At 38.3% G+C, this 20124-nt stretch overlaps 2 protein-coding genes across 3 annotated transcripts in view; one reads left to right on the top strand and one right to left on the bottom strand.

The window, feature by feature from the left end:
* PSMD1 (proteasome 26S subunit, non-ATPase 1) overlaps positions 1 to 20124 on the bottom strand; it is a 64314-nt gene that overhangs the window by 23389 nt on the left and 20801 nt on the right. The gene's annotated exons all lie outside the window — the stretch shown is intronic.
* On the top strand, positions 3679 to 15304 carry HTR2B (5-hydroxytryptamine receptor 2B). Of its 2 annotated transcripts, XM_048314132.1 has the most exons (4): positions 3679 to 4321; positions 4997 to 5637; positions 11928 to 12128; positions 14165 to 15304. In XM_048314132.1, the coding sequence occupies exons 2-4, from the start codon at positions 5328 to 5330 to the stop codon at positions 15043 to 15045; spliced, it is 1392 nt and encodes a 463-aa protein (XP_048170089.1). In that variant the 5' UTR covers positions 3679 to 4321; positions 4997 to 5327; the 3' UTR covers positions 15046 to 15304. The 2 variants fall into 2 exon arrangements, with proteins under 2 accessions (XP_048170089.1, XP_048170088.1); XM_048314131.1 differs by having other exon boundaries at positions 3679 to 5637.

Genomic DNA, 20124 nt, shown 5'->3' with positions numbered 1-20124 from the left:
CTCTAGCATGACCTTCCCAGAACACAATCCAGTAATTTCATCTTAAAATTCCTACATTAAAGCCTAAGGCATGTCTCTAAACTGGGCTGTGTATCTTAGAAAGTTAGGCAATGTCTGTTTTTGAAAACCAAATTATCTTTAATGCACTGGTTCCTTCCTTTTTTCCTAACACTGGTTTTACTCAAGCAGTTTGCTTTTGCAATTACACTTTACTACAACAGCAAAATGATGACAAAAAAATGGCCCAATTATTTCCTTCATTTTCATCTGAAAACTGCTCAGCTGCTCCTACATAAGCCATGAAACCACAGACGTCAGTGAACCCAGACCTGTACACAAAAAAACCCAACATCACAACTAGCTTCAACTTTGTTCTGTTACAAGGAAACTAAATTAATAAAGAAGCCAAAAATCTCTGAAAGTTTCTTCCATGGAAGTTCAACAGTGTAGTCAGCTACAGCTTTGTTTCCACCCTACATCAGGATAAGTTTTACTGTTGTGATAAATGGGCTGCAGATAAAGGACTTCCTCCAAGATCCAGTTTGGTTTGTTTCAGAAGTCAAACAAAATCATAAAGAAAAATAAAGATGCATCAAGACAGCAATAAGAGATTCTCAGCAAAACATAATAGCTGGCATTTTATTAGTTTTACTCACCAACTGGTTGCTCTTGAAACCTCCACAAGAAACAAACACCCAGCACTGTGGATTTTGAATCTTCCAAGAAACCAGAACCAGGGAAAACAGAGAGGAGCTGCCTGACTCCTGCCCATTTGCCTTATCCTCAACTCTGAACTCCTTCCTGGGACTGTTCATTTATTGGATATAATTAAATATACGTGGCATTTATAGATAGAGATAGATATATCTAAATGTCATATTCTCTCCATTAAAAGCTGATACATAGCTTGTAAGTAGCCTAGAATTTCTGAGAAACCAAAGATAATTTTGAATTCTTCATTACTTCCAAAGAGAGAGGAAAGAAAATTTTTCTTAAGCCTCCAGTGCAAAAATTAACAGAATGAAAACCAGGATATTGATTGTTAACGCAGACTAATACGAAAAAAAACGCCCAGGTCAGCTGCACACTGAAGGTGGCCAGATTCCCTTTCTATCCGTGGTGTTGACCTAAACTGGTTTTTTTTTTCCTGAGGGTCATTACAATTGCAACATCTGCAGATATCATAGTTCTTAGCAGGCTTTGCCTGCAAGAGCCTTATTGGGCTACTGAAAGTTGAGGATCACAGGTACATTGGCTCTTAACAATCCACTGTAATCTTTTTTCCCCAAGAGGCATGCAACAAGATAAACTAAAAACTCAGACTGCCATATTTTGGAGCACATTCCACGTCAAGTGTCTTATATCACAGACCAGCTAAAACCACATCCTTTGAGCAGTTTATCTCCAGTCCTGCAAGGTGCACATTTTCAAGGTTAATGCATTACTGACATTTTTCTTTATATTTCAGCAATTTTTAAACATGAAACCCCACATTAATATATATATATATATATATATAGTAACTTCAGTAAGTAAATATACAGAATATACATGAAAAAACCCCATCACTTTGGTCTCATGATTGAGACTAAAAATGGAAGCATCTGAAGCATCACTAATTTGCACTTATTTTTCAGTCTAAATATTTAAGGACTATACAACTCACCGAAACGTCAGAGAATGGAAGAACAATGTCAAATACATCTTCTAAATTCCTCATTAAGTGTCCCCAGTCATATTTCAAATTATTCTAAATATTTATAACTTTTTTAAACTATTGGTCATGAATTCATCATTTTATACAGAACTATTTCCACAAGTTGTTCCAGCAGTGTAGTGGCAATTAAAAGAACCCCCCAAGTTTAACAGAAGTTTCATTTCATCCATGAATTAGTTAACAAAGGAGAAATGCAGGTATTAACTGCACAATTTCCAGTCATTTCTGGAGGAGGGGGGTGTGTAGCAGAAAGGGGAATATATAGAAAACAGAAAACCTGCAGAGAAAAATGCAACAAACCAATATATTCAGTGTAGACTAAACATCCCATCTCTCTCTCTGGACAAAAAAATGATCCCAGCTATTCCCAAACCAGGAATTTCCTGCAACTAAGTCATGTAGAGCACAGCAAGTGAGCTTGAGGGAAATGTACTGACTGAGTAGCACTCACCAGAGACAGCTCAGATCTGACGGAGACACGGCTCTATAAAATAGCACCGGCAATTTGAAAACAGAAGTAACAGCAAGGGATGGGAAATAAAAATAGTATCTTTGTATGGCTCAAATATTCTGTTTACAATGGACCAGGAGTGGGGTCTAGCAATATTTAAGGTTTACCATCATTTACACAGGAGAAGAGCTGGAGGTGGGGACAGGACAGTGGCCTGCAGAAAAAGCCTGGCCACAAGATACAGTGAAGAACCTGCTGCAGATCTGTAACAGATACAGGGGAGGATGTGTTTCTCAAATGATTCAAACCTGGCAAAGCTCAGAAAACAACACAAAGGGCAGATATGTTTTTTATCTCTCTGAAATTAAAAAATGCACCAAAGAGGTAAAAATACTTGCAAGCCAACATACCACTAAACTTGTATCATCTTCTGCAAGTTCCTAAGATAACTGGTTTTATCTGTATTTTAAAAATAATTTCCTTTTCAATTAGTTAAAAATGTATTCATTAGCTTTCATCAGAACAATCTGCAGAAAAAACTTCAAGTACAGCTAGATTAATGCCAGGACATCCTTCAAGATTTATAAAATATAAACCAGAAGTTGATTAGACTTAGTGGATCTTAAGAAAAAGTGAATCCAAATGCTCATTAACCAAATAAAGTATTGTCTTGTCTCAATTGTATGTTTTCATGTGCTCTACTTTCTCAGTACTATCAGGGGTGACAATAGGAAGGTGGCCAGATAAGGAAACAGTATAACCATACCTGGATTAATCTCTATTTTTGTAATATATACTTCTCTGATGAATAAAGATATCAACACTCGATTGTAAATGAATACAGCATGGAATCTTATTGAAGGTTTCCTTTAAACAGGAAAAATAAGAAACAAGTGAAAACTACTGAAAATTCTATTGTATGATCTGAATCCACTTCGAGTATTTCTGTTAATTTCTGACAGCAGCCTTCTCTCTTTGGCCCCACATTACTGGCATTCTAGAGAGACGATTTTTTTTCTTTTTTAAAGAAATATAAATTGATGCATAGTTCAGTGAGGACCTGATTTCCAGCTCAAGGCTGGTGAGCAGAAGCAATTCATGGAATGTGTCATACAGAGGGTCAGACCATGATCTCATGGTTTCTTCTGGGCTTTACTCAAGGACTTATTACACAATTTTGCAGCTAATGTCCTTGGAAGTGAACTCTATTTCCATTTTAATGCAGAACTATAAGATGACACTGAGGCTATACACACATCTGACTGAAAGTTGGAAGGTAACAAAAGAGAACACTCAGGATAATAAAAAGCAGCTGCAGAAGGAAAGTTTTAAAGTAACAGTGCACACACTTAAAATAAGTGTGCTAAACAATACTTTTATAAAGTTAGGCAAGAAAAAACCTGGAGTGTTTACAGGGCTGTAGAACTTTTTAGGGTTAACTATGCTTCCGTCCAGAAAGCAAGTGAGCAAAAGAGCCCAGAGAGCGAGCAGCAGACAGACAGACAGACACGCTATGGCGCACAGAGACACAATGTTGTAGCGTGAAGGGTCATTTCCAGGACCCGCACATCCTGATACAGCTACAGGGAGTGCACTTTATAGTGCTGGAGCAGTGAATCAATTAACCCTCTCTGTCTCTTTTCCAGCCAAACCCCCCACCCACTCACTTCTCTGCTTTTCAAACACTGGAGCTGAATATGCTGGAATGAGTCGATCAACGAACAAGGGTAGCAGCAAACTGTGAGCTTTGCTTATGAACAAAGAGAGAACTGCATACAGACTCTGATCACCTAAGTGGAATCAACAAAGAATGGAAGAGAAAGGACAGCAAAAGAGAATACAACCTTATTTCTATCCTTTTTCACATGTGGTGAGAATTATTCTTCATTTCAGAGTTGGAGAAAATACCGGGGTGAGAAGAAATACAGTTTTCCCAAAACAGAAATTCTTAATCTTGTTGACAGAAGAAATGTGCTAAACAAAAGCATGCAAAGAGACAAGCTTCAGAAATATTTTAAAAGTCAAAAGCAAATGAACAACTTGTTTTCCAGAAAGTAGTGAAAAATCTCAACATTCACCAAGTGACCAAAAAGAAAATTACAAAGGATCTTCCTGGATGCAAAGTGAACTCTACCAAAATGCACGAGAAAGAGGTAAGGCTTTCTTCACCTGAAAACTGCAACACATCAAATCTTCTCAGTAACTGAGCATTTGATCAGCTTAATGCCGGGACAGCTGTTTGAGTCTCTGCTTGAAGTGGGAAATGCAAGCATTAAGTCTTTAGCAGAGTTGACAGAGAAAGAAAGAGAGAGAGAACAGGCTGTGCTTACTAAAAGCATTGCTCAGATTACAAAAACAAGCGTTTTACTCACTACTACCCCTTCAAGTAATGGGTAAATTTAGATGTCTCAGTTCGATAAATCTCTACAGTCCCCTTGAGACTGTCACCAGTGTTTTATTGTCTGCAGCTTCCTGACCCTCACCTGACAAATTAGGAAGTGCTGAGATTAAAACGGAAACCTCATACATAATTTCTGAAGATATTTTTGGGGTTACCCTCTGTGGAGAAATAGGATTCTTAATAAGGGGAAATATGGGAACTGCTGTCTGCCTACGCACACACTGCTGGAGACTAGACACTCGGGAGAGGAGGAGTTGCACATACACAACTCGAGCATCTGCCTCTGCATCAGTTTGTACTCAGAAGGAGCAAATCTACATAGACTGTACCTAAAGGGAATCGTTTGGCATTCAGATTTGTCTATCACTCTTTACTGCTGTAGCAAAAAAAAATAAAAGGAAGCTAATGCACTGCTTATTTTTGACAGCTACTGATTTTTTTCTTATAATCTTCTGAAATCTGAACGTCGCTATAAAGAGGAGACCAGACCACTGAACCCTACCAACCAGAGATGGACACAAGACAGGACTTTCATTTTTAAAACTATTTTGCGCCCAGCAAGGCACAGGATAAAAAAATTGGATACCAGCTCGGACATGGTTACAGTATCTCAAAATAGCAGATGACCAGTTCACTATACTGACCATGCTGGCCTTTCTTCAGGACCATTCTGGACCAGAGAGGAACAGAGAACTCTTACGCCGTACGCAACTCCTGTGCAAAACACAGCTCCTGAATACATTCCGCTGCACACAAAAATGTCCCATCCTTTACAGTCCTTGAACGGGTCTGGAGCTGGCAATGGATCTTTGTCGCCTCTCTCAGTAACAGGAGCACCCAAGCAGGACTACCCAAGTGAGGAACAAGGAAGCAAAGTGCACTGGGCAGCATTGCTGATCCTCCTGGTGATAATCCCCACCATTGGTGGGAACATACTTGTCATTCTGGCGGTGTCCCTGGAGAAAAAGTTGCAATATGCTACCAACTACTTTCTGACATCCTTGGCGGTGGCAGATTTGCTCGTGGGTCTGTTTGTGATGCCAATTGCCCTTCTCATAATATTATTTGGTAAGTGCAGCATGTTTGTTTCGTCAGGTTTGCATATGGGGTACAATTCTGGGAGGTCTAATTTAAACAGAAAAGTTGTTTGCTTTCCATCATTATAATTTTAAAAATCACTTGGATCAGGGCTGCTAAATCTTCACTCCCTCTCATCTTAATACAGCTTAATGTCTTTACGGGAAGTACAACCATGTGGATATTCTTTCCTTTGAAACAAACCATTCAAAAAACATCCAAGACTCAAAAATATTCAAATAGGAGCTGAAGCACAGGGAATTACATTTTGTACAGTGTAATACAATTTTTAACTACCTCAGCACAATGCTGGTATTTATTGTATTATATTACACCAATTGCAAGCAGTATTCTCTTAAAGAACTTGAAATCAAGGCTAGATATCTGTTCAGTACACTGAACAGCTTTTGAACTTCCTATGATTAGTGCACCTGATTTTACCTGAGTATTGACTCCATGAGCAGTCATATATTTACATGGTCAGTCAGAATTGGTCCCTGGCACCATCAGAGACAACAAACTTTACCAGTACTGGTTTCAGAGAAACTGATTTTCTCCCACCTGGGGAAAGCCACAGGTTCATAATGCATCACAAAGAATTAAATCATCTGTAAGCCAAGGAAGCCTCAATCCATGTACCTCATGTTTGAGATACAGATTTGTCATTTAGTCTGCTTCATATGAAATAAAATAGGTCTTTTTCACATGAACAAACATTGGATGTGGCATTTTCTGTCTCATTAGTCCTTACAGAACAAGCAGGATTTTTCCACAGTCTCTCACGCCCAGCTTTATTTCAGATACTGCTTCTGACAACTAATTAGAGGCAACTCCATGGGAAAGTCTCTTTTACTCCTAAGAATACACTTTAAATTGTTTATTTTCATCTCATAAATGGAAAAAATCAATGATACAGATCTTTCAATAAACTTAAAGATTTATATAATTATCTTTAAGGTACAGATACCACTGGGTACTATGAAGGGCTGCAGGACTTCACTTTTCCTAGGCTAGACTCTAGAAGTTGCCTGAGCAACAAGCAAACACAATCATAAACTTTATTTCAGAAAGGCCATCAGTAGCTTCTGTTTGCTGCAGAAAACTGGTATCACTTTATTAACAAATGTGTTTATTCATTAAATGCCTTGTGAATTTCTGTGTGTTACAGACTTCTCCCTATACAGAAGTGTGAACTGGAGGTCAGAATTCAGCATTGAGATCACAGAATAGGGCTTTTTTTTCCAAGCAACAGTTTGTAGAAAGAAAACTGAATACGTAACTGAGACAGTGATTTCTAACTCAAAAAACTAGTCAATTATAGAATACATTGGTATGTCATGTATGTGCACATGTGTGTGTGGAGGCAAGAAACAGATATGCATCTCCATACTTACACACAGATGCTGTAACTGCTTAGTTCCTACCAAAGGCTTCATTAATAACAACAATAAAAACTACTAGCCGTAAAAAGTACTAGTATTGACTAGCAACTAATATAAAGGGAAGGCAAATTCTGGATTTTGTGGAGTAGGTTTTGTGCAGTGATGGAGTTTTCCTGTTTTGATTTTTTTTTTTTTTATTATTTTCATTCTACTAGACTAACAAATCTTTTCTTTATAACTTCATAAAGAGTCTATTGCTCCTTAATCTCGCAATTAATCCACAGCTAAACCCTGGTTACAACAGTTTAAAGCATGCTAGGAATCTTAATTCAAAAATCAAACAAAAACATCTTTCATGGTGCAGGAAATTTACCAGAAAGTAGTAAATTCAGCTATAATTAATTAAGTAAGACCACAACCCGCCTTCCACACAACAGTGGTTAAAACTGAAATTTCTTGCATACAACTACTCTCTTTGGCAGCCAACCAGAAAAACTGCTTTGCCTCTTCACTGACTGAGAGAAGATGCTGAGGTGTTTATAGAAGTTCAAAGAATGAGCAAAACATGAGGAGTTACTGGAATGAATATAGAACAGACATTTAAATACATAAGTCTAAATCTTGAAGCTACATTAGCCAGATAACTACTTGAACAAAGAATAGTCATTGACAGTCAAACAGCAAACTAAATCCAGCCTTCTGGCACTTCCACACAGGAATGTTTCCGTAATAATGAAAGAGCTGGGTGCAGCTTCTAGATACAGAGTACAAATATTATGCTTCCGATTTGGGATTGATATCTAATTATGCGGAGAAGATTTGGAGGAAAAGGTGTGAACTGAAGTGCAGTCACATTAAGATCCTGACTGTACAAACTAATGTGTCACAGGGTGTTCAAAATCAAAACCTGCTACAGACATTGGCTCCACACCCTGACAGAACACTCACCAAAAAATCTTCAGAAATGGACTGCTTCTGTAATAAAGAGCTGCCCCTTTTAAATGTAAGTAAATAAATGAATCTGTAAACTCATTTGCAGGTGTAATGCCATGAGCAGCACATGATTTTTTCTCAGCAGAGCAACCAAAATGTACTCTGGTACAAGCATACACAGCAATTTTGATTTAGGAGTGTGTGTCAGAATACATAAACATTTTGTAGCTTTTATAGCTTACTAAATTCTTCTCATTTCTTAAAAAAAGCCAAGGAGGGCCCACTAAGAGATAACTGCATTCTCTGAAATCTAGCTTTCAAAACAGTTACCCAAATTTCTAACACTCAGAACTACTGAAATTCATTGGATTGTGAAATTAGCAAACACACTTGAGTAATCCTCCCATTTGCAAAGCCTGCAGCAGGAAGAAGTCTGATGTCCATAGCTTGGTGGGCAATGGCCTACTTGAAGACAACCCATGTACCATCTTTTAAAATATATTCTCTACTCTGGATAATCATCCACTTAAAATCAGAAAGTAATGCTGATCATCCTAGGCTGCAAACCATTATCTTAACCTATCACAAACCACCAGTCTTAATCTTCTCCCATTAGTGATGATGAATCACAACAAATCTTCACTTCTTGCCTGTGCAAACTGCCAGAGAAAACTTTAATCAAGGACTACTTCCAAAATCTCAAATCTAAAGATAAGTAAGAAAACAAAGGTTTATTTATCAGAAGGCAAGCCTAATTAAAAAAAAAAAACCAACTTTGATTAAATAAAAAAAACTAGAGAACAGCCTGCAGACACCAGGCCTTGGCAGCCCAGAGAGCCAAGTACTGCCATGAGGGTGAACACCCCACATGCAGCTACAGACACACACATCAGTGTGAAGACTGAAACTCAGGGTTAAATGGGCTGGTGACTGAAAATATCCATTTCCATCTCAGCAAAAACATCATTATATAAGAGCAACAAAGCCCTTTACAGGTAACACATTCTGCGGCCCTTACAGCGGAAGAACAAATGGTTTCCAAGTCTATTTAAAGATTTCTCTCAATCATACTTAGACATGTACCCAAGCAGTGCTTTCTCTTAAGCTTTCCAAAACCATTTTGGCTTACAGCAAGAGCAGCTCTTCTATACTGTACTTTGTTATAAGAATTACACATTTCCAAGGTATTTCCTATAAATAAAGCTTTTCTTAAATAAAGATTAATCAAAGGTAGACAGTTGCAGTAAAAGCTCATTTTACTTCTCTTAAGGTTGAAGACAAATCTTAAAGCATGTACTCTGTCTTGTTTAGACTCAAAATAAGCAAAATCTGCAACAGCAGCACTGCTGCAGTGCTGGGAGGACCCGAGGCAAGGTTTGTAGGAAGAATTTCTTTTTAACTTATACCACCTGACAGCTGGAGAAACCAGACAAATTTTCAGTCAGGCACCTTTGTCAGGTCACCAAGTTATAGCAGAATACACTACAGAATGAATCCTAGACAGCTGTGTGACTCTTCTGGACTTTAAAGTATCAGTTTCATGATATTTGTTCCATTTAAATAATAACCATCATATTCAGTTCTTATCAGTTACCGCATTTAAAGTTTACTTTGATTTTGTTTGGACAAAACCCAGCATCTCTTCCACACAAATGCAGCAGGACATAATGCTACAATCATGAATGTGATAACTTACTGCCTTCTGCACCCAGTTCAAAGCTAGACAAAAATAAAGAAAATATAAAGCTTTCTCTGTTCAGTTGCACTTGTCAACTCACAAAAGCTCTTACAACTCAAAAATGTACAAGATTGCTTTGTATCAGGCCGCTGTTTAAATGTATCTTTATTTCAAAGAAGCAAAAGGGCCTTATGTTGCAAAATATTTTCTTCTGCCAACAGTAAATTAACTAAAAAAGGAAAGACTTTTTACACTAGGGTTCTCCAGGACGCAAAGCAGTTATAATCCAGGGAATGGCATGTGAGTACTATCCAAAAGAAGTATTAGCTGCTCACTTGAAATCCAGCTGTGTTATCTGCCATCCTTTAAGTTGTAGAACACACTTTCTATTGTTCAAGTTTTATCTGAACTAATCCTTCATCATGAAGTCAAAAGAAGCTGTCAGTTTTCTGGACTGAGCAAAAACATTTCAAGCCCATCAAATCAGTTACTTCTTTTACTATATCTTTTTTTAATTACAGCTGGTTACATGAGCCACAATACATTTTGGTTTTTCTGATCCATTTCAGTAATGCACCATACCTTACTGCCAGCTAAAAGTCTAGGCACGAAAATTAAAGATGAGTAAATGTTTCATAATCTACTAATTACAACTTTTTCATACCTGCCTGACAGACTAATTTTTTTGAAGCATAATTTCAACCATAGAACCTATTTTAGGAAATAATTATGATAGATACTAAAATTTACTGGTTAATAAATTGAAAACAGACTGCCTCTATTCCTTCTGCCTCACTGCCTACATCATATCCTCACCTGGAGTCCTCTGCTTTGGGGATGGCTGAAGTTCAGTTCAGGGCTCCATCCATCCGTTCTCTTTGTTTAACACGGAAGGTTTCCCAGCATAGGTAAGAGTGCAGACAAGTACTTGCTATGTTTGTCTTCATAAAATTTTCCATCCTCTGCAGTTTACAATTCAAGTCAAAGCTGCACCATTATCATTTCCATCTCTCAGTCATGTTACGAAAAAGTGTTTTAATCTCAAATGACTGCAATGTTACCACATTGATAAGACTGGACATTACAAAAGTCCAGCTCATTTGGCACTCTCAGCATGCAGGTCTATTTATGCTGACCAAGGAAATTAAAAACAATCTGATTTATTAGAAACGTCTTTTTCCCCCCTAATCGTCACTCAACAAAGAACAGATCTCCCTGGCAATACCATTAATGTACCTACTGATTGAGCACAGCTGAATTTTACAAGGGAGGAAAATACATTTAGTAGATCAACTTCTACCATTAGAAACAGAAAAATCTTCCTCATTCACACATTCTTCCCCGAGACTACAGAACATCCTTATAGACACACAACACTTAAGTGCACCTCAAACTGAACACTGCTTACACTGGATTGCAGTACAAGCTACTTCTGAGTGAAAATACACCAGTTAGAAAAAAAATAATCAGAGTTCCATTAATGTTCATTTGGTATTGTAGACATTGATAAGGGAGACACAGCTCTCAAAAATACAAGCCTTTTGGAAATCTGAACACTACAAAACCTTCATCTTGGATACAGTGCAGTTGACAGGCCCTATGTTTGCTATAAAGATTAACATTAAGGACAGGTAACTACTCTAAGAAACAGGATGCCAGAATTAAAATCCAAGCCATTGCTCCTGGGGAAACAGACCAAAAATAAAAAGGTCATGCATAAAAATTTTCAATTTTTATAAAATCCTTACTGAGACAGAACAGCCCTATGTCACACTAGTGCTCAACTGTATCTGGCCAAATGATGCAGCAAACTCATTTTAAAGATGTGTGAACGAGATTCTTCAAAATCACTCCTAAGATTCAACAGTGGTTCTACAATGACAAACTAATACTTTGGTTATGACCCATTATCTCCTCCATTTAATATAACCTTGAATCATAGTACTATCAAGGAGAAACAGCTGAAAATAATCATTTAACAGCAGGCTTGCAAGAACCAAACAGCCATGGTCCATTTTTTATGAACTTTTTAATCCAGAGTCCTTGCCACAAAAGGACAAAAAGACAGGGTAAGGTTTACAGTACACAAATAGCCTGATCAATGTGATGGCAGCAACCATGGCGGTTAGGAGCTAACTAAAATGTAAGACAGAACCCATCTGAGGCAGTGGCAAAGCTCAGCTCCTGTAGTACTATGGATTTCTCAAAGATACTGGCGCCACAATAAAATCACACACTGAAAGTTCTCAAAAAGCTTAAATTCTAATGAATTTTTTGTTCTCTTTCAGACAATACCTGGCCTTTACCAACTGCCTTGTGTCCTATGTGGCTGTTCCTTGATGTCCTCTTTTCCACAGCTTCCATCATGCACCTCTGTGCCATCTCACTAGACCGCTACATTGCGATAAAAAAGCCAATCCAGGCCAGTCAGTACAATTCATGGGCTACAACAATCATCAAAATCATCGTGGTTTGGCTCATTTCAATAGGTATGTGAGACCTGGAGACTAGAAAAGGAATACAGAAGCTTTTTATGTCCAAAACAATAGGTGACAGGTGGGGAAAATGGAAAATTTGGCCAAGTACTATTGATTGGAAGACCGTAACACTCAGGCTGGCTGAAGTCCACCTCTTGGATCATACATAGCTACACCATAAAAATCTGCATGAACCACTGCTCCTTATTAGGCCCACTAGAAAGGCCAAGGATTGAGTCAGACTGATAATCATCACTCTTCTTCATGCTCCTAAAAGTTCAAAAATCAGAAGACAGTATCTGCATGCATAGTATGTCTCCTAGGAAAGCAAGATTTCATGTTCCTGTGGTGCTATATTTTGTCCCAAACACAATTTTAAGCCTTCAGTAGATATTGGTAAATTCTGTGCTGCATGAAGGAAGTACAAAAAAGTTAATTACTTATAGCAAAGAAACAAATGAGTGGCTGGTAACATCCAGGCTAACAATGAAGGCTAAGACAGCACATAGGAAGGCTAATATATAACCAAAAAACCCCCAACCAAAACAACAAACCCTGAACAGTTTATATAAAGGATACCAACGTACAAACTTCTATGATATCAGTATCTCTGTGATGTGCATGTGGCACCTCACCTGTCTTTAATGCTTAAAAAAATAAATCTGTTAAATGAGCTAAGGAAGGGAAAACATTTAATGCAAATAACTTAATACATGCTGCAGATAGCCATAATGCTGTATGCATTGTGTGCAAGACCAAACAAAATTCTTCTGCATTATTAAGACCATTATGCACAGGAGAATGGGTACATCCACCTTCTTGGCTGAAGCAAACGCGCCTAAACCCCGAATTTCCAACTTCAAAAAAATTCTGGAAGAGCTGTGATGATAGGAGAAAAGATGCTACCTCTATTCTATCACCACCCCCACCCCCCAAAAAAAAAAACTTAGCATGATAAGACACTTAAAAGTTGACCTTTTAATGTGTGATTTATTGCCATTAACCAGCACTGTACTTTTCAATTTCTTTCTATCTAACATAAGACTACTCTGCAGCTGAGCCAGGTTCTTCAAATCAAAGGTTAATTCGATTCAATCTTCATTTTAAATGCTTGTTGTATCTGAAGGTGCGCTTCTAATTACAAAAGGGGTCGAGTTGCTGAAGGGTAACCCATTTTGCTCTTGCTGCTTTCAACCAACTTGTAGGCAGAGTAGCAGAGGAATACAGTAAATCCCTGTATCTCATTAAGTGGTATCAGAAAACAGCACAAATCACCTTCACCAGACAGCAAGGAACCTGTTGTTTTTGTTGTAATGTCAGACTGCTGGCAAATGAAGTCCTGACTGTAATTTAGTGGTTATAAAAAATTCATTTAAAAGACAAGACTGCTAACATTTTTTTTAAACGAGTGGTGAATTACAGAGCTAGCCAGCCTCATTTAAACACTCCTAAATATGCAGGAGACTTTAAACAACAAATCCATCTCAAACACACACTGCATAATTCTGGCAACTATTTAGCTACTTGTATATATGAAAGAGTCAAGCAGGGTGAAAAAAATCAGCTGTGTCCAGTCACTTGATGTGGTTAATAGAAGAGGGAAAGACAAGACTTAGGTATTTACAAAACTGCCCCTCAAAAAGTGCAAAGGTTACCCTGGGGAAGAGAAAAAAAAAGGGCAGATGGCATTAGGGAAACACATTTCACTGGAGGAAAAGCCATGCTAATTCTAACAACCAGAGTCAAAGCAATTCATGTGTTTTATACTTGAAAAGTTGGCAACTTTATACTGCTTCCTCAATCACTATGGGTTAGGCCCAATCTCCTTAGAAAGGGCACTCTGTTAAAGCTCAGCTTGCCAAGTCTTACAAAGTACTGTTTGCCCAATTACCCACGTGATGCTCTCAACAACTCACATTGTGTCCGTCACCCCATGCGTGCTCCAGAGCTCAGGAATTACCTTCCTTTAGAAACCCTGAGGCTTCAGGCCCAGTGAAGCGATTGCAAGCGATTACCCTTTGCTGAAGCACTTGTTTTTTTTCCTGCAGGCATTGCAATTCCGATCCCTATCAGAGGCATTGAGGATGGAAATGGCAACTCTAAAAACATCACGTGTGCACTGATGCCTGATCGTTTTCATGACTTCATTCTGTACGGATCAGTGGCTTCCTTCTTCATTCCCCTCGCTATCATGATCGTCACTTATTTCCTGACAATCCAAGTGCTGCGCAAAAAGGCCTATTTGATCAACAAGCCGCCCCAGCGCTTCACCTGGTCAACAGTGTCCACAGTCTTTCAGCGTGACACAACACCTGCCTCCTCACCAGAAAAGGTGGCCATGCTAAATGGCTCCAGAAAGGACCAGACTTTGTCCAGTGACATGCCTATCTGCAGGACATCCACCATCGGGAGGAAGTCCATGCAAACGATAACCAATGAACAAAGGGCGTCAAAAGTTCTGGGGATTGTATTTTTTCTTTTCTTGTTGATGTGGTGCCCATTCTTCATAACAAACATCAGCTCAGTTCTGTGCAACTCCTGCAACCAGGAGGTTTTTCAAAAGCTTTTGGAGATATTTGTTTGGATAGGGTATGTATCCTCAGGAGTGAACCCTCTTGTATATACACTCTTCAACAAAACATTTAGGGAGGCTTTCAGCAGGTACATCACTTGCAACTATCAGACCACAAAGCGTATCAAGGCCCTTCGGCAGCGCTCCAGCAGGATCTCCTTCAGAAGCTCTGTGGCAGAAAATTCCAAGCTCTTTGTCATGAATGGGATGAGAAATGGGATTAACCCCATTATGTACCAGAGCCCAATGAGGCTGAGGAGCTCACCCATCCAAGCATCATCGGCCGTTCTGCTGGATACGTTGCTGCTCACCGAGAACGAGGTTGATAAAACAGAAGAACAAGTCAGCTATGTATAGTGGAATGGCAGCCATGTCCATACAGCATTACTGTATGTATTATTCCAGATAACTGTGCTGTAAGAGGGTATAAATACTGTTGTTTTCTGTTATTTAAGCAAGCAATATCTTATAAATTTATATTAATTCCTCTCCTTCAAAGTCTCCTCTACTTTAACCCCAACCCCATGGTGGCACACAACTTCATTCCATGACAAATGACTCGTGCAGAACTGTAGCCTAAGGAAGAGGGAAATAAATAAAAGCTAAATCAGTTTAAGTATCTGACTTCAGTTCTCATCACCTTCAGTCTCTTCAAAGCACATCTTTATAAGAAAAGCATTTCTGTACAAACACTACTCTAAAATTTACTCTGGCAAGAAGACAAAACTTTGTAGGTTGATGCTCTACAGTGGAAGCAGCAGAGGGATATAAGCTCATTGGTTTTAATTTAAATCTCTGTAAACGAACCAGCACACAAGCTCACTGCTTTCCCTCCTACAGACACATTCCTCTGCTGAGACTGTGTACCCACATAGGAGCTTTCCTTGCTCTCTGAGGGTGTGTAAATCACAAGCAGAATCACTCGCTCCAGAGACCAATGTACATGCCCATTCCATAAGGCATGATTAAAAATTCCATGTATGGAAATGATGTCTTTCCTGTAGGGGTGGGCAGAATATCTCACCCACCTGAATTTCACTTCATTACATTCACATACTCATAAGATCAGTGTTGCCAGATTATTCAAAGAAAACTGCCCTTTCTTCTTTTCATACTAAGAAAATGAATTATTTAATCAAAATAGCACAATACACAATCAATGATCATAAGTAAAACAGGATACACAAAGCCTGGAACATCCCTGTAATATATATGAACAAGCTTCCTTTTTAATGACCATGGGAACTTCAGTGAAAGCCTCCCCTCATCCAATGTAGTTCACAGAAAGTAGAGAAATCACAGATAGAACAGCCACTTCACATGAAAACAAGAGCAAATATTTAAGAGACAGCAGAGACAACAGTACTGCCTACACCTGCACATATTCACAGTTTATCTTAACTCAAAATTATTTAATTGGACTAATGGCCAATTACAGGTCCCAATTTACACTCTCTCAAACATGCTCAAGACTTCCATACGAGCACAAAATTAACAGAAAGAATCGGTCCTCACAATCCATAACAGCTATCAGAGTCTGACATTTGGGAAATTAGAAACTTCCAACAGCTCCAGACTCTTTGGGAAAGGAAACTGTATTTCCCCAAAGTACTGGAGTTCTTACAGCAAGCACCCAGATCACCATTTCTTCCATAGTTTCCATTTACAGTAAAATTTTCAGCTTGGGCTTTGTTTTCATTTTTAATGTTTTCAGCATTCTTCAGTTACACTAAAATTATGTACAGCAAAGGGCTTAGGATTTTTTCATCTGCAGAACAGAAAGTACTAAAGATAACATGTCCTTCCAAGATTTATCTATCTATATTTAATTTAAAACATATGCAAGCTCAAAACAGAGCCTACTATAACAACTGCCAAAGAGTTTCAAGAGAAAGCATTAAAAATACATCTGTGGTAAGTTGCAGTAAGTTGTCTCCTTCCTCCCCTTTTTGGTGATAATCACTAGCCACTTAAATCAGAGCAAATTCTAACAGCTCTCCTTCCTCTTCCCTTAACCAAAATTTGTTTAAGAGGATTCTGTAGTTAAAAGTCAGAATGGATGGACTGCAATAGCTGTGAAAGACATCTACACTAAAAAATATTTGAGAATCAAATGCTTTTAAATAAGACCTGGATTACTTCAAAGCTCAAACAGGAAGGGAATAGGAATAAAAAAAACCCCAAGCCCCCTAAAAACTTCCATTTATGTCACTGAAATCATCCCAGAGCAGTGCCTTATTTAACCCAGAGCTCTGGAACCAGGTGAAGGTGCAATCACACCCATGCACAGAGTGATCACAGCAAAAAAACTTAAAAGCATCTCTTGCAATGCAGGAACTGGCATTCACAAGGAGTAACACCAAAAGGCAAACACCATTCCTGAGGGGTTATTGCCCAGCAGTCAGAAAGCAAGAAGCAGTCATCTTTGAAAACTCTCTTGATACTTAAATAAATCCATATTAATTAAATAAAAAAATGTTCATACAGCAGGCAGCAATCATCTACTTTCAGCCACAATTTAAATTTTCCCTTTCCATCAGAAACATCACAGCTGGTTCAGAGCATCTAGAAAAACTGAGAGGTAACTTAGTTCTTTTCTGTCTGATCCTGTTCTTGTATAGCTGTCAAGTCTGCAATCTGTCTTACTCAAGAAGTAATTTGCCCTAAATGTCCCACAAAGAAAGATTCCAAGGCCTCTTTGTAATCAGTACTTAGACCTCCACCAACAGGAAATAGTCCTTGAAAAAGTCTCACCCAACAGAGATGTATTTTCTCAAGCCAATATGCAGGTTTCTGAATTTTAGTAACTGTAAACAGAAGCTCAGCATGTTCCAGTTACTGAGTTCAGTCAGCAACAAGAAACCTCAATCTAAAGGACTAGTGACTAACCAAAAGTCCAGTCTTCCTACAGGGAAAGAAAATTTCTCCATGGACAGAAACATACCAGCAAGAAAGCATGCACATTCCATGCTTCCACTTTCCAAGTGGAAAACATTCCACTTAGCATGCTAAGTGTAAGAAGACATTGCTCATTGCTTGTCCACTTACAAAGCAAAAAAGCTGAGAATTCAGGTAACAGCCTTGGAAAGCAGGACAGAGCAAGAAAAAAGATGAAGATGCAGAACTATGAAATAAAAAAACATGAACAGCAGAGCTCTTGTTTTAGCAACTGTATCTACAAGAACAAGATCTGAACAAAGACATCACCTTCATTAGTAAGACATGAGGAGAGAGTCACTGCAAGCTCCTGTAAGAAGCACCAGTTTGTTGTATGGTTACTAAGGACAACATTGCTCGTCAGCTATCAACAAGCATGACAGGAGGCTCAGGACTATATCCTGAGCATTGTCTTTAGGTAACACAAATTTATAAAATATATTTTTATATGCTGTCTGCAAAGTGAGAGTATTTTCATAGCATTATAATATTTTACCACCTTTTTCATAAAGATAGCAGCATAAATAATAACTGATAAAGCTTTGCAGTCACTTGGCTGTAGAACACAAGACATTTTTACAGAAGGAAGGGGTCATGCACTTCCCATTTAACACACAAAACAAAAATAGAGGGATTCCTTTCTCTGGAGCAAAACATTCCCAATTCTTTCAGAATCTGACCCACACCAAATCAGCCACCTGGCCAGCTCTATAGTCTCTGCACATAAAATAATAAAATCTCCATAAAATAATAACTTAAGAGTTACCTAGTTCAACTTTTTTCATTATGACAAAGACCTTTACCTGGCATATTTAATTTCTTTTTAAACTACCAAAAAGCAAGAGTCAAAGCTGATCCATAACATCCAAGCACTATGGGAAGAACACTTTAGAAGAACAATGGACAAGTATGGTGGTTGTTTAGTTGTTTAATTATTTAAAATACATTAGGAGATATTTAGTCAGTGCTCTGTCTGCCTATCTAATTAAAAATTACAGCACAGACATGGACATAAGGACTCAGCAGTCTTGCAGAGAAGAAAATAATGGAGTTCAAAGCCTAATAGAATAAGTGTCTTGAAATGCAAATAAAGGGATTACCTTACAAAAAATGAAACAAAACAACAACAATACCCACACAAAACAGACAAAACCAGAAAAATCAACCAAAGTCCCAACCTTTAAGTCACTCTGAGAAATAGAGAAGCAAGAAATTCAGCTAATCCCAGCTATAGTGATGTGATATAGAATGCTTTTTGTAAAGCCAGTCCTAAACCACCTGAGGTTCTGTAAGCTGCAAGCCTTTAGCTATCAAGAAACTTACAGGCAGCTAGAAAAATGTATTATTCAGTTATCTTGTATCCTACAAGTATAAAATATAGTTATATTCCTAACTATATCACACTAGGCTGTACTAGTATCAATTTTCAAATGCAAATACAGTTAAAATCAAGAGTTAAACAGAAGGCACTGAGTAGAGAGGCTGATGCTATAAACTGGTGCTGTATCACCTGCACACAAGAGGCACACAGAATTTTTTTATAGTGCTTCACAGAAAGTGTTGCTTTTCTACACTGTTTTCATACTGTGGAAAAATCCACATCACTGCAAGCTGGTATAGGAAAACAAAAGCATTATTCCCCTAAATCTTTTTCTAGGCTGCTGTATGTAACATCAGACTTCAAAAGTAAACCAATGTAAGCACAGTAAACCTGGTAAAGGCACACTCACCAACCTGGGACACTGGAGCCCAATGAGGCAGAACATTTGCCAGAGCTCTTCTGGCTTTTTGCCTTGCAAGCTGGAGCCAGGAGTCCCAGAATTCTGGCCAGTTCTCAGCACTAACTTAATATTACCATGAAGCACTAGATTTTTTCTTCATATTGAAAAAGATGCCTATGTACAACTGCTCAGAAGCCCTTCTTTGTTTCACTTCCCCTTCGGCTCTCTAGGCAACCATTAACATGGCAGAAACAACAGTCAGGAGAGAAGTAACTTCCATAATTTTGCCTTGGTATAACAACGTGGTGTTTACTATCAGTTCCATTCCCATGAGAAACAATGTTTTCTCCAGTGGAAAAGGAAGACTTTTGCCCTGCAGAGGAGAAGAAGCCCTTTCATTTTGCAATGGGAATCTATGTACAAAAATAGGAAAGATGTGTCCATTTTTACTCTTATTTTTTATAATTCATGTCAATCCTATTTGTCAAGCCACAGCTACGATTCCTTGCATCCAGGTATTCAGGTCCTTTCCAACCTCTGAAAAACAACACCATGCTCTTAAAAATGAAGAGCTTTTTACTCCCTAAAGGATCCTCTTTACAAAAGCTCTACACAGATAATGGCAACTCATTTTCGAATTCACTAAACCCTGTACAACTTCAGTGAAAGTCTAAGGCTTCTCCTGATTATAGTAAGACTTCTGCTACTATTTCTTTGAAAGGCACCTTCATTCTCCTCTCCCAGGAAGACTGAGACAAAGATATAATGGATTGGATTG

Source organism: Corvus hawaiiensis, chromosome 10 (assembly GCF_020740725.1).
Source record: "Corvus hawaiiensis isolate bCorHaw1 chromosome 10, bCorHaw1.pri.cur, whole genome shotgun sequence".
In the NCBI taxonomy this organism is placed as follows: Eukaryota; Metazoa; Chordata; class Aves; order Passeriformes; family Corvidae; genus Corvus; species Corvus hawaiiensis.
The sequence above is the reverse complement of the archived record's forward strand: the minus strand, read 5'-3'. Positions and strand labels throughout refer to the sequence as shown.

What these genes read in the sequence shown, in the direction of transcription:
- HTR2B (XM_048314132.1), top strand. Translation starts at nt 5,328, where the DNA reads ATGTCCCATCCTTTACAGTCCTTGAACGGGTCTGGAGCTGGCAATGGA. An exon ending in CCTTCTCATAATATTATTTG is followed by an intron (nt 5,638 to 11,927) that starts GTAAGTGCAGCA and finishes GTTCTCTTTCAG; the next exon opens with ACAATACCTGGCCTTTACCA. An exon ending in GGTTTGGCTCATTTCAATAG is followed by an intron (nt 12,129 to 14,164) that starts GTATGTGAGACC and finishes TTTTTCCTGCAG; the next exon opens with GCATTGCAATTCCGATCCCT.